The sequence below is a fragment of the Pristiophorus japonicus genome, chromosome 1, assembly GCF_044704955.1.
Source record: "Pristiophorus japonicus isolate sPriJap1 chromosome 1, sPriJap1.hap1, whole genome shotgun sequence".
Taxonomy (NCBI): Eukaryota; Metazoa; Chordata; class Chondrichthyes; family Pristiophoridae; genus Pristiophorus; species Pristiophorus japonicus.
In genome coordinates this window covers 168499606-168513415 of record NC_091977.1, presented here as the reverse complement: position 1 = coordinate 168513415, position 13810 = coordinate 168499606, and the positions used below count along the sequence as shown (strand labels likewise).

At 43.0% G+C, this 13810-nt stretch overlaps 1 protein-coding gene across 4 annotated transcripts in view; it reads right to left on the bottom strand.

Moving 5' to 3' along the window:
- The window catches only part of ell2 (elongation factor for RNA polymerase II 2), a 208711-nt gene that overhangs the window by 95759 nt on the left and 99142 nt on the right, over positions 1-13810 (bottom strand). For all 4 annotated transcript variants that reach the window (XR_011593816.1, XM_070884734.1, XM_070884744.1 and 1 more), the window contains exon 6: positions 5167-5291. Coding sequence is in view for 3 of the 4 variants with exons in the window: in XM_070884734.1 (XP_070740835.1) it covers positions 5167-5291 (125 nt within the window). In the remaining variant the exon portion in view is untranslated. The remainder of the gene's footprint in view (positions 1-5166; positions 5292-13810) is intronic.

The window sequence follows — 13810 nt, the reverse complement described above, 5'->3', positions numbered from 1 at the left end:
AAAATTCACTTTAGAAGTGGAAGCAAGTCTTCCTCAATTCTGAGGGACTGCCTATGAAGATGATTTCTATGGGAAGCTTTTGAAGAATGAAAATGGTTAATTTTATTGTAGAATGCAGTGGGACTGTATCAAATAACTCATGGGTGATGTAATAAAGTGATCTATTAAAGTAAATTATTGAAGCTGAGGCTGTAAAGTAGTGATTCATTACATGCATCAGTCATGATAATTACAGGAAAATGCTTCCTGTTAACAGATGTTGAAACCAGGACGGAGCATAAATTGAAGAATCTTTATATTTACTTTGAGTTCCAGTTAAAGTTATTGCATTCAGTCTGAGCCAGAATACTATAATGATACTTAAGATTCCACCTCAGAAGCAGTAAATACAAGCAGTTAAAAGCAATCCTTCAGCCCTCTCGATATAGATGTACGAGATGTTGACCATCAGGTTAATGAAGTCTCACTGGGCTGGTGCCCTGAATGATCTCCTGTCGGTTTGCTTACTGTGTACGAAGGATAATGAAATTCAGTTGTCTTAGTAAAACTGAGAAATAGTTCCTCAGTTTCTGTGAACCATGTTTCATGTTGGCTTTTTGCAATACCTTTCAGAACTCCAATCACTGGCTCTCCAATTGCAGGGATTAAATGTAATATATGTAAACGTGCATTTACTCTGTACAGCCACCAGAGGGCTCATCTCCTGGAATCCCAAGGGATTCCATAATCCCTTGGGAGCACAGGTAGTTAAGGAGGCCTCACAGGTTGGAGAGGCACTCTGGAGACCTGCAATAAAAGACTACGGCCACACTTTACTTTGAGCTCAGTGTTCAGTCTGATTCTTTCTCCATACACAACAACCGGCGACAAGATATAGATAGTGAACTCAAAGATGCAGATGCATCCTGGAAAAATTTTCGGAGGGAGATGATTGGGAAACTTTTGCAGAGCGACTCGATCAATACTTTGTGGCCAACGAGCTAGATAGGGAAGAGAACGCTGCCAAACGAATGGCGATCCTCCTCAGTCTGTGGGGCACCAACGTATGGCCTCATGATGAAACTGCTCACTCCAGCAAAACCAACGGAGAAATCGTACAACGATTTGTGCAGTGGTCAGAGAGCATTTGAACCTGAAGGAAAGCGTTCTGATGGTGACGTACCGGTTCTACACCGACAAAAGGTCTGAAGGCCAGGAAGTGGCGAGTTATGTTGCCGAGCGAAGACCCCTTGCAGGACATTGCGAATTTGAAGGACATTTGGAGCACATGCTCAGACTTTTTCATACTTGGCATTGGCCACGAAATCATACGTCGCAAAGTTCTGACTGTAGAGACCCCAACCTTGAGTAAGACCATAGCGATAGCCCAGGCATTCATTGCCACCAGTGATAATACGAAGCAAATCTCTCAGCACACAAGTGCTGCTACAAGTACTGTGAACAAAGTGATGTTTTCGAATCGTAAAATACAGGGCAGGTCACACATACCTGCAGCTGCACGTCCGCAGATGCGCGAGTCCACCATCAAGGGTGATGAACGCAAGGCCATTAACACCTTGTTGACGCTGCAGGGATAATCATTGTTTCCATTCATGCCGATTCAAAGGATACGTTTGCAAGGGCTATGGAACAATGGGACACTGCAGAGTGTGCAGGCGAGCTGAAAATCCTGTTAAACCTGTAAACCACCATGTTGCAGAGGAGGACAGATCCACAGAGGATCACGACTAACCAGAGCCTCAGACCGAGGAGGCAGAGGTACATGAGGTGCACACATTCACCACGAATTGTCTCCCGATAATGCTTAAGGTTGAACTAAATGGACTCCAGTGTCAATGAACCTTGATATGGGCACAAGCATCATGGGCAAAAAAAAACTTAAGACTGGTGCAACAAGGCCTCAAGGCCAGTCTTAACTCCAATTCGTACGAAACTAAGAACTTACACGAAAGAACTGATTCCCGTAATCAGCAGTGCTACTGTAAAGGTCTCCTACGATGGATCGGTGCACAAGCTACCACTCTGGGTGGTACCGGGCAATGGTCCCACGCTGCTTGGCAGGAGCTGGCCGGGAAAGATACACTGGAACTGGGATGACGTCCAAGCTGATGACACTTTGTGTGCCCAGATCTTAAACAAATTTCCTTTGCTGTTCGAATCAGGTATCGGGAAATTCCAAGGGGCAAAAGTGCAGATCCACCTAATTCCAGGGGCGCGACCCATCCATCACAAGGCACAAGCAGTACCGTGCATGAGAGAAAGGGTAGAGATCGAGCTAGACCGGCTCTGCAAAGAGAGGGCATAATTTCACTGATCGAGTTCAACGAGTGGGCCAGTCCCATCATCCCAGTCCTCAAGGGAGATGGCACCATCAAAATCTGTGGCGATTACAAAGTAACTATCAATTGTTTTTCCCTGCAGGACTAATACCAACTACCAAAGGCCGACGACCTCTTTGCAACTCTAGCGGGAGGAAAGACGTTCATGAAGCTGGATATGACTTCAGCCTACATGACGCAGGAACTGGAGGAATCATCGAAGGGCCTCACCTGCATCAACATGCACAAAGGTCTTTTTGTTTATAACAGATGCCCGTTTGGAATCTGATCAGCAGCGGCGATATTCCAGAGAAACATGGAAAGCTTACTGAAGTTAGTTCCCCCACACCGTGGTCTTCCAGGAAGACATCTTGGTCACAGGTCGAAACACAGTCGAGCATCTGCAGAACCTGGAGGAGGTTCTTAATCGACTCAACCGCGTGGGGCTCAGGTTAAAATGCTCAGTGCGTTTTCCTGGCACCTGGAGTTCTTGGGAAGGAGGATTGCGGCGGATGGCATCAGGCCCATCAACGTGAAGACAGAGGCAATCGAGAACGCAGAGGCCACAGAACGTGACAGAACTGCGGTAGTTTCTGGGACTCGAACTATTTTAGTAACTTCTTACCGGGTCTCAGCACACTGTTAGACCCACTGCATGTCTTGCTACGAAAAGGGGGCGAATGGGTTTGGGGCAAAAGCCAAGAAAATGCCTTTGAAAAGAGAAAATTGTTATGCTCAAACTAATTGCTTGTGTTGTATGATCCATGTAAGCATTTGGTACTAGCACGTGATGTGTCGTCACATGACGTCGGATGCGTATTGCAACAAGCTAATGATTTTGGGAAACTGCAACCAGTTGCTTATGCATCCAGGAGTCTAAGGCTGAGAGCACCTACAGCATGATTAAGTGCTAGCGTGTGTCTATGTGGTAAAGAAAATGCATCAATCCTGTTTGGGCTAAAATTAGAATTGGGAAACTGCCAATAAGCCACTTATATCCCTGTTTTCCGAGAGTAAAGGGATAAATACCAACGCATCGGCCCGCATCTAAAGATGGGAGCTCACGTTATCCGCATACAACTACGCCATCCGCCACTGCTCTCAATAGGCTGCCATTGCCCACCACGGGGGTGGAAATGGCACAGCCCGCAGATCTAGTCATGGTTATGGAAGCATTTGAGTGAGTAATCACCCGTCACTGCCCGGCAGATCAAAACCTGGACAAGCCAGGACCCCGTTATCGCTAGTCAAAAGCTGTGCGCTTCACAGGAGCTGGTTTAGTGTCCCAGTGGAAATGCAGGAAGAGATAAACCCGTTTCAGCGGCACAAAGGTGAAATGTCTATACAAGCAGACTGCCTTCGATGGGGCAACCGAGTAGTGATCCCCAAGAAGGGCAGAGACACCATCAGTGACCTCCACAGTACCCACCCAGGCACCATAATGAAAGCGATAGCCAGATCTCACGTGCGGTGGCCCCAATGCAGACTTAAGAGTCCTGTGTTCACAGATGTAATATGTGCTCGCAGTTAGGCAATGTACCCAGGGAGGCACTGCTAAGTTTATGGCCTTGGCCCTCCAAACTGTGGTCTAGGGTACACGTCGACTATGCAGGCCCGTTCTTGGGTAAAATGTTCCTTGTGGTTGTTGACGCATATTCCAAGTGGATTGAATGAGAGATAGTCAGCTAGCACGTCTGCTGTCATTACTGATGGCCTGCGGGCCATGTTTGCCACTCACTGCCTACCCAATATCCTGGTGAGCGGTGTTTTACCAGTGCTGAGTTCAAATAATTCATGACCCATAACTGGATCAAACAGATCACATCTGCCCCATTTAAACCAGCGTCCAATGGTCAGGCAGAGAGAGCAGTGCAAACCATCAAGCAAGGCTTGAAGAGAGTAACTGAAGGCTCACTGCAGACTCATCTATCGAGTCCTGATTAACTACCGCACGAGACCCCACTCGCTCACTGGGATCCCACCTGCTGAACTGCATGAAAAGAGCACTTAAGACAAGGCTCTCGTTAGTTCACCCTGATCTACATGGACAGGTAGAGAACAGGTGTCTTCAACAAAATGCATATCATGATAGCGCAAATGTGTCACGCAAGATTGAAATCAATGATCCTGTATTTGTATTGAATTATGGACAAGGTCCCAAGTGGCTTTCCGGCACTGTCGTGGCCAAAGAGGGGAGCAGGGTGTTTCAGGTCAAACTTTCAAATGGACTCATTCACCAGAAACACTTGGACCAAATCAAACTCAGATTCACAGACTATCCTGAGCAACCCACCTTGAACCCTACCCCTTTTTGATCTCCCAACATACACACCAGTGGCAACCAGCACCACTGTTGACCACGAAGCAGAACCCAGCATCCACAGCAGCCCAGCAGGGGTCCAACACACCAGGCAGTCCAGCAAGGTCAGCTGCACAGCAGCCCAAATGATACAATACCAGCTTTCAGAGATGATCAACCAGGGCAAGAGCCACAGATCAACTCACATTGTAAATATAGTTACACTATTGACTTTTTTTTTGGGGGGGGGGGGGGGGGGGGGGGGGGGGAAAGAATTGTTTATATGTAAACTTGTATTTACTCTGTACAGCCACCAGAGGACACATCCCCTGGAATCCCAAGGGATCCAGTGATCCCTTGGGAGCACAGGTATTTAAGGAGGCCTCATAGGTTGGAGAGGCACTCTGGAGACCTGCAATAAAAGACTACGGTCACACTTTACTTTGAGCTCAGTCTGACTCTTTTTCCATACATAACATTAGAGAGCACATATCTTTACTTTTCTTTTGAAAGGACAGATTTAATTAGAACAAAATTAAGTTGATTTACCTGGAAACCACTCTGTCAAACAGTTGCCGATCCTCTTCTGAGTAACCAGGCCAGTCCCGCTGAACCTCCTTATACACAAAATCCTTCACTGTATAGGAGTTGTCTTTTGGGTTTATATTAGCCACCTATTAAGAAAGCAAACTTTTAATACCAGAGAACTGTGATCCCAGATTAAACAACAAAGGGCTATGCTAACTAATACAACAGAATGTTGAACTACAAAAATGAGACTCAAAGATTTAGGCCTGATTTAATACAGTATTGCACACGTGTGGCACAAGCATTATACTTTTTAATATATAGAATATTTCCCAACCAGTAAACCCAGTTAATATAAAATATTTTCTTTAAAATCAAAGGTCTTAAACAAAGTTGGATCAAATGTGCAGTTCAGGACCATTCCATTAGCTGATTCAAGATGCACGATTATATGAAAAACTTCTGAGCAGTGGCAGTGGTTAGGTTTAATGTGGCTAGTGAAAATACAAGTGACAGTACAAAGCTATTACATTAATGAATGATGAGGCTATAAAAATAACATCGTAACAAATGGTTGCATGCTGACTTTTTCTTCCAGAGCAATACACCAGTGCCTAACTCTATGCCTTGCTAGAGAACCTCAAGAAACACAAGGGTACACTGTAGGCTGCATCACTAATTTAAAACCTGCGCCTCTTCAAAGACACGTTGAATTAATTAAGTTGTTCTGACCAATAGCAAAGGCGTATCAGACAAATGTAACAAGCAAGATATCCTATTCTTACTGCGCGGCGGCGAACAGTGGAGGGAGGAGAATTTGAAAAGGAGGGCACAAGAGTAGATTTTCAATTAAGTCTCTATACAGAGGAAAAAGTTGCATCAAGACTGATAGCCAGGAAACTAGGTGGAGTTAAAAAAAATTTTTCCTGGGGTGGCTCAACCAACTCCTTTCATTCTCACCCCTCAACCCCAATTTTGAGAAAATGCCACTGGTTCCATCAAAATAATTTCTCTGAAATGTTCAGTGTTTCTTGGAATAAAGTTCTAGTCAAAACTACTGAGAAAAAGTTAATAAGCCTTACTGCATCAACCTCCACCTCAAAAGACCTACCTTTAATCTCAGTATCCTTGCAAATGACTGCCCCCTCACCCCCATCTTCAATTTCACTTCCCAAAGTCCTTTAATGTGTTGATGCCTTCTAAATCCAGACGCAGCTTCATCTTGCCAAACAGTTTTCAGCTCCCATCACAGCACTGAACTGAGCTTGCAACCCCATATTCTCCATCACAAAGAGCTAGAGTTCATCAGTTTTAAGAGTTCCAATTTGGGACAGTTGCCCCACCAGCAAATGGCATCCTTCGTAACTGATGGATTATTCCTTGACCATAACCATTTCTCTTCCACAGTCCAGCTGAATAAAACTGCCCTCTCGATTCCACTCTTACCCATCAATTGTAGCCAGCACATCTTCAGCAATAGATCCTCTTCCCACCCACGCAGTTATCTCCAGTCTCCTTAGCCCCTTCCTCATCTACATACTATCCTTTGGTGACATCTTCCGAAGACAGAGGAACACGTTTCACATGTATGCCGATGAAACCCAGCTCTACTGGTGTTTGGTGGAAGGTTCAGAGGGGATTTGAGGGGTTTCTTCATGCAGAGGGTTGTGGGGATCTGGAACTCTGCCTGGAAGAATGGTGGATGCAGAAACCCTTACCACATTTAAAAGATGGTTGGATGGGGCACTTAAAGTGCCGTAACTTGCAGGGTTACAGACCTCGAGCTGGTAATTGGGATTAGACTGGATAACAACTTGATGGCCAGCGCAGATATGATGGTAAGTACTGCAGGGAATCGAATACAGCCAGAGTGATCGCCTGGACGGGTCGGAGAGGAATTTCCCCAGATTTTTCTCCCCAAGTTGACCTGGGATTTTAATCTGGTTTTTGCCTCTCCCAGATCACATGGCTCCAGCTGGGGTGGTGTAGAATGTTTCAGTGGAAGGGGTGTCGAAGTTGTATGGGCCGGACTGGTTGCTCTTTACCTTTCTGCCATTGTTCATAGGTTTATATGTACTTCAGGGCTGCTGACCAAGGGCCGTGTGGCTCTTTGTCGGCCGGCACAGACACGGTGGGCTGAAATGGCCGCCTCCTGCGCTGTAAATTTCTACTGCTTCATTGTCAGGGCTGTTAAGATTGCTTCTCTGACATCCAATCTTAAATGAGCTGCAAATTCCTTCAGCTACAGATTAGAAGACTGAAGACAGTTTTCAGCCCCTACCACAAACTCTCTACCCCAAACAGAGATAGCATCCCTCTACTGCCTGGCCACAGCCTTGGGTTGAACCAGATTGCTCACAACCTAGACATCCTGTTCTACCCTGAACTGAGCTTCCGACCCCATATTCTCACCATCACAAAAGAACTACAGCTCATCGGTTTGAAGATTTCCAATTTGGGCCAGCTGCCATACCTGCCCTTCCTGGCTGCACGTGAAGCTATAACTTAAAAAACAATGTACCCGTTTATTGGGAGCTGCTGGAAAACCACATTAGTCCTTTTTGCCCTAGTCTCCACCCATAGAATCCGTGGGCAGAAACCTTTTAAACGGTTAATGGTAATTTTAATTTATTCAATACTTTTATTTACTCATTTTGAAAACATTTGGAGCAGTATGCTGGTTAACAAGCCATAAAGGAGGCAAGAAGCGACAGCGAATGAGCAGGAGGATGAAGTGAGCAGGAGCAAGGGAGAAAGGAGAAAGAAGAGAAGCACATAAGTGCACAGAACAGCACACAAAGGAGGAGGGGAGAGAATGAGAAAACAAATGAAAACTTTCAGAAACAGAATGTGAATGAATGATTCAAGAAACTCTACAGTAGCAGTGGGGAGAGCAATACAACCCATATTGCGACAAATCAGAAATTTTAATTATCAGCTTGAACAGCTCGCAGCACCCTTGCTGCAAAGAACGGTTATGGGTTCAAGCCCCACTCCAAGATTTGAGCAGAAACCTAGGGCGATAGTCTAGTGCACTAAGGGTGTGCGATACTGCGGTTGAAGCAAAATCCCATGCGGCTGTCCAATGGTTCAGACTGATGTTGTGAAACTATTCGAAGAATAAGGATCTCTTGCCATAGTCCAATTATTTTTTCCTTCAATTAACATGACCAAAAATAGACCAACTTACCATTCATCTTATTGCTGTTCATGAGATCACCCTTACTTAATAGTCACTACTTCAAATATGTGAAGTGCTTTAAGATGTACTAAAGTACTATATAAAGGCAAGTCTTTAAGGGAATTTTTCTTAATGTTAAAGTTACAGCATTACAGTTCTAATGATTTTAGTTTTAAAACCTTCTAGCAATTTTAACATTTCTAAGGAAGGAACTTATAAAAACTTAGTAAAGCTTAAACTTTTTGCATTAAAGAAAATCTGAATGGCAAATTGGTCCTGCTCAAATACATATCGTGCTCCAACAAATGTTATTTAGGAATTATTTTTTTTTAAACTCTTCCCTTCGGCACTAAATGATGCAAGTTTGTTTTAAAAATCTCTACCAGCAAACAATACAAGTGATCAGAAATCAGGTTTATATCCATATGCCTCAAGTCCCTGATTTATGAACATACGAATGGCAGACATGTAAAGACCCTCTGGTCCAGAGCCTGTCCCACACAATTGCGATGCCTTGTGCATCACAATCTACTCTGCCCACCTCACCCGAAACCATGTGATCTCCCGGGAGGAGAAAAAAACAGGCCAATTGGGGGGTGGGGGGGGGGGGGGAAGGAAAGAGAAACAATCTAGGAAATTTCACTCCGATCCATCTACGCAATCAAAACTAGCCCAGATCATCACTGGCCCTGAATTCCCTGCAGTACCCACCTTCTGTAAGAAATGATCTCCACCCCAGCCACAAACAGGTGCAGCTCTCGCTTGAAGGAATTCAGCGAATCAGCATCCACCACACAAGACGAGGCCGGCTATTCTCTGGGAAAAGAATCACCTTCTGAGATCTAACCTAGATCTAAGCCTTGTCCACTCCACATCCATTTTATTTAATTCCCTTCATTACCTTATAAACCTCAAATCAGATCACCCCTAAGGATATGCTTCTCTAAAGTGTAGTGTCCCAACTCTTAACCTATCTTGATAACCAAGATGCTTTAAGCTGGAAATTAGTCTTGTGGTCCTCCTCTGCACCCTTTCCAAATCCTCACTATCAACCACCATGTGAGGAGACCAAAACTGGACACAGTATTCAAAGTGAGGCCTGACCAAGGTCTTGTACAAAGACAAAATAGTATATCTTTTGTCTTCTGTAAGAGATGATTGCCACTCAATTATCCGATGGCTACACCCAAACACCCTATTTGCTCTAGCTATTGCTTCACGGTATTGCTCATGTACTTTAAGATGTATGCACTAGAATGCCCAAATCTTTCTATCCACACCTTCTTTAATGCATTTCCCTGAATGTTGAGCATTTGGCCCGCCATGAGCCCAATCTCTCAACACATTAAGATCCACCTGAAGCAGACAAGCATCATTTACATCCCAACACTCTTAGCACAGATCTTAGTATCATCTGAAAATTTGCAGATTGTGCCACCACCTCCTACATCATTAATAAAAATAGCAAAGAGCAATGGTCCCTGCAGGACACCCTGGTGGCCGATCTCCAAACAGATCCAAATTCATCTATTTTTTTTTCTACATCCTGCCAGCCAGTTCAATCCAGCTCAATATATTACCACTAATACTAGAGGCTTCACTCTTAAAGATTCGTGTGGTTCCTTATAAAAAAAGCTTTTTAAAAGTAGATAATTTCTACTTTATAACTCCAACTTTGTAACTTCAAAATATACAATTAGAAATTTGAAACATGACCTCTTGTTTTATGAAGCCATGTCAGGTGTCCCCAATATGTCCCTCCTAGCTAAGCATTCATATATCACATCCCTAATAATTGGTTCAAACATCTTGCGTATTGTTGTCAAACTAATGGGCCTATAGCTACCCAGGTCGGTCATCATTTTTTTTTTTTAAGATGGGAACTACATTAGCCTCCTTCCAGAATTAATTGAGCCATTAAAAACACAGGCTACAGACTCGCGCATTTATTAGCTGCTTTTAAATTTAACATTGACGCATTTTACTTTTAAAATCTTATTTTTTAAAATTCCAAGCAATAGTGAAATTAAAAATTAGTCATGTGTTCAGTCCCTTGGGCCCAAGTTTCTGATGCTTGTGAAAACGGCACACCTCCGTGATTTAAGTAACCTGTCTGGGGGGGAAAAAAAGTGCGCCGAAATCTTACCGGGGAATTCTCCGGTCGTCCTGGAGCGTGGCGTAGCAGAGCAGAGCAAATCGATCGCAGCCAGCAGGGGGGCGGGGCTAGGGATCAGCATTCTTCTGAGTGTCGGCAGCGTTGCGCATGCGCGTTGGGGCATGTGCGCATGTGCAATGGCTCAGCAGGGTGTTTTTCCATGGGAGTGCTTTTCTTTTGAAAATGATGGTTACTCCTTTTGTGAAAGCATCCTTTCACTGGTGAATGTATTTTCCTTGGTTTCTGTGCATACAGTGTAGTATAGAGTTCTAGTAATCAGTTCTGCAGTATTGTTTTTCCCCCAGTTTGTCTTTGAATGGTGTGGGGACCGGGGAGGTGATCGGTGGGGGGAGAAGCATGGGAAGGGATGGAGGAGCGTGGATTTGGGGCACTCAAAATGATCGGAGGGCCGGGAGAGAGCAGGGATGCCTATACCAGTTGGGGGGGCCGGAGGAGCGAGGGTCCGGGGTTACTGCATATTACAGTAATCATTTGTTCAGCCTCCGTCCAGCTTATTACTTTTTGTGCTTTGTTTAGTGCTTGATGCTTTAAATGTACTGATTTGTTTAGTGCTTAAAATGTACTTTGCTTCTTTAATGTTGTGAAGGTGTTTAGTGCTTTGGAAAATCCTCTAACTTCCCTCCCCTCCGTTTCTGGCTGTGCCTGCACTATACTTAACTCTAGGTAAGGTTTTTCAAAACTTACAAAAGTGGACACTTACTCCATTCTAAGTTAGTTTGGAGTAAGTTGTCGCTGCCGAAACTTGCAAAACAGGCCTAAGTGGCTGGACACACCGCCTTTTGAAAAAAAATACCTGAACTAAAACAAACCAAAACTAACTCACTAGAACTGGAGCAAACTAAGTGCCGAGAATTGCGATTTCTAAATTACTCCAAACTAAACTAGTTGCTCCAAGAAAATTGGAGCAACTCCACCCAAAACTTGGGCCCACAATCACTGGAATTTTTGAAAATCAATCTCTCTCTCCTTTGCCCTTTCACCCTCAATCTCAAGGGACTGGCCATGGGTAACACGATTCTGAGGAACGATCAAAAGATTGCAAACTGTCAATTATATAAGAGGCAACACGTGAGTCTTACAATAAAATTCTGCAAGTTGGCATTATTGTTAAGCGTTATTTTAATAAGGTCATTTAAAAAATGTATAATCTGGAGATTGGCAATAGACATTACAATATCTTCCTGGTAATAATTGACATTTAACCAAATGAAGATCAAGAACTTTTTTTTTTAAACTAGACTTTTTCAAATACTGCACTTTTGTGCCACATAAGAATGTAATAGTTCTACAATTCCTCCCATATGCAGATATCAGCAAGATTTTTTTTTTTTTTTAATTTCAAAGACAATCCTGCAGGGAAATTGGCACATCAGTGAATTAACAAGAGCCACTTCACAATCTATTCATTCATTTAGTAGACCTTTAATACTAAATCTTATAGGTAATTTATTTTACTTGCTTAAAAAAACAGACAAACTTGCTTGCAATTCCTGCTGGAAAGTGACAAGTGTGGACATTAGATAACAGCAAGATCAGACTGAGTTGTGGCACTCCTAATGCAGGTGAATGGTACAAGAAAATGTAGCATCATGGATAAAATGCAAGTTGATTTACAGCAAACAGTTAGGATAAATGGGTGTTGCTCAGATTGGAAGTTGTATAACCAGGAATCAGTACTGGGTCCACTTATTCTTGGTATAGGCAACAAATTGAGAAGTGCTGATGACAAAACCTTATCGTTTGAAAAGCAGCAAGGAGGACTATAAAAGATATCGGAGACAGACAGGTTAGCAGAATGGGAAGACACGACAGACAACATTCCTGCTAAGCTGCATGACCTCTGACGGTCTCGCACAGGCCGCTCACCGGCTTTGTGCATTCTAAATGGCTTGAAAAGAAAGCACAGGTGCTGTTAACGGTATTGCTAAATGTGTACGATAAAAATTTAATTCACATTTGAATTAACAACCATTCCTTCTCCATTGTGAAACTTGCCTGAAAAAAGCTTTAAGAATTCAATCTCTAGTTTGCCTTGAAGTCCTTCAAAGAAAAAAGATCAAATCCTCACAGGATGAAGGGAGACAACCTCTACTTCAACTCAAACCTGCATGCTGGGAATTTCTGCAAACTACACATGCTCAGAATACACAATGTAGATGGTAACTCCCTTCAACTGTTCTCAGGAAAAAGTATCCATCTAAAGCCTAAGTTACTGAGCCAGGCCAAGACCTTGAAGTAGACACTTCAAATGTATTAAAATACATTTGCAATGGTTGTTCAGAATTGGTTGCATGAGTTTTTCCATTTTTTTTTTTAAAAACAAGTGTTATAAAAATATTGGAAACAGGATAAAAGGCAGTTTAACTGACATTCAAGCATCATCCAATTAGGTAATTTGCTTTCCAATTGGTGTGGGAAGGCAGTGCTCTGCAAGGATAGATGTGTCACATAGATGTGTCGGGTGACCAATGGCAAGAGTGTGGAGGTGGGAGGCGGGAGATCATGAGATGAAACCTCCAGGAATGTGTGCAGACTTGGAAACCCTCGCTCAGTTAAATTCAGCAAGTAAATTAAAGAAAAGCCTCCTCCCACTGAAAAATGCAAACCTTTATTAACTACACAAATGTGAACAATTTTAAGATTTCAAAATGTTATGCAGTTCATGAAGCATCACGTAATAAAGTATTTAAACATTGCAAAACTCAAATTGAAAAAGTAAATACTCTTCAGGTGCATGATCCAATTTAAGCCTTCCTCTACTCACAACAAGTGCAACATTGTGCTCTCTACTTGCTTAGTAGCTGTAGTATTTTAATAAATTCTTCACACAAAAAATGATGGTAGTAGACATCTACATATGGAAAGCTCTAAACTCAGCTATACCGATAGAAGTGCCAAGCAACCAAAGTGAAGTATTTATTCCCAAATAGGTCTCTGATCACTTTCTCCTGTAATTGATTGAACCAAAGGAACCAGCAATTTATCCTTTATGTCTGATGTAGAAACCAAAAAGGAAAGGGGAACATTTTTGATTAAAACATTTTAATTGGAGAACTTTCATTCCTCAAGATATCATAAAATACTTCATAACCAATTACATTTTAAGTGTAATCAGTGTTACTTGGGTAAAAGTGGCAGCCAATCTGCAAGCAATGCAAACAGAATGAGAAGTCATGTTTCTGGATCTTTGATAATTTCTTCACAAAGGAATGAATTAGTTTAGGACTTGCATTTCTACAGCACCTTTCACAACCTTAGCACATTGCAAGATAATTAGTTGGTTTATAGAATACTTGTTTTCTATCTTG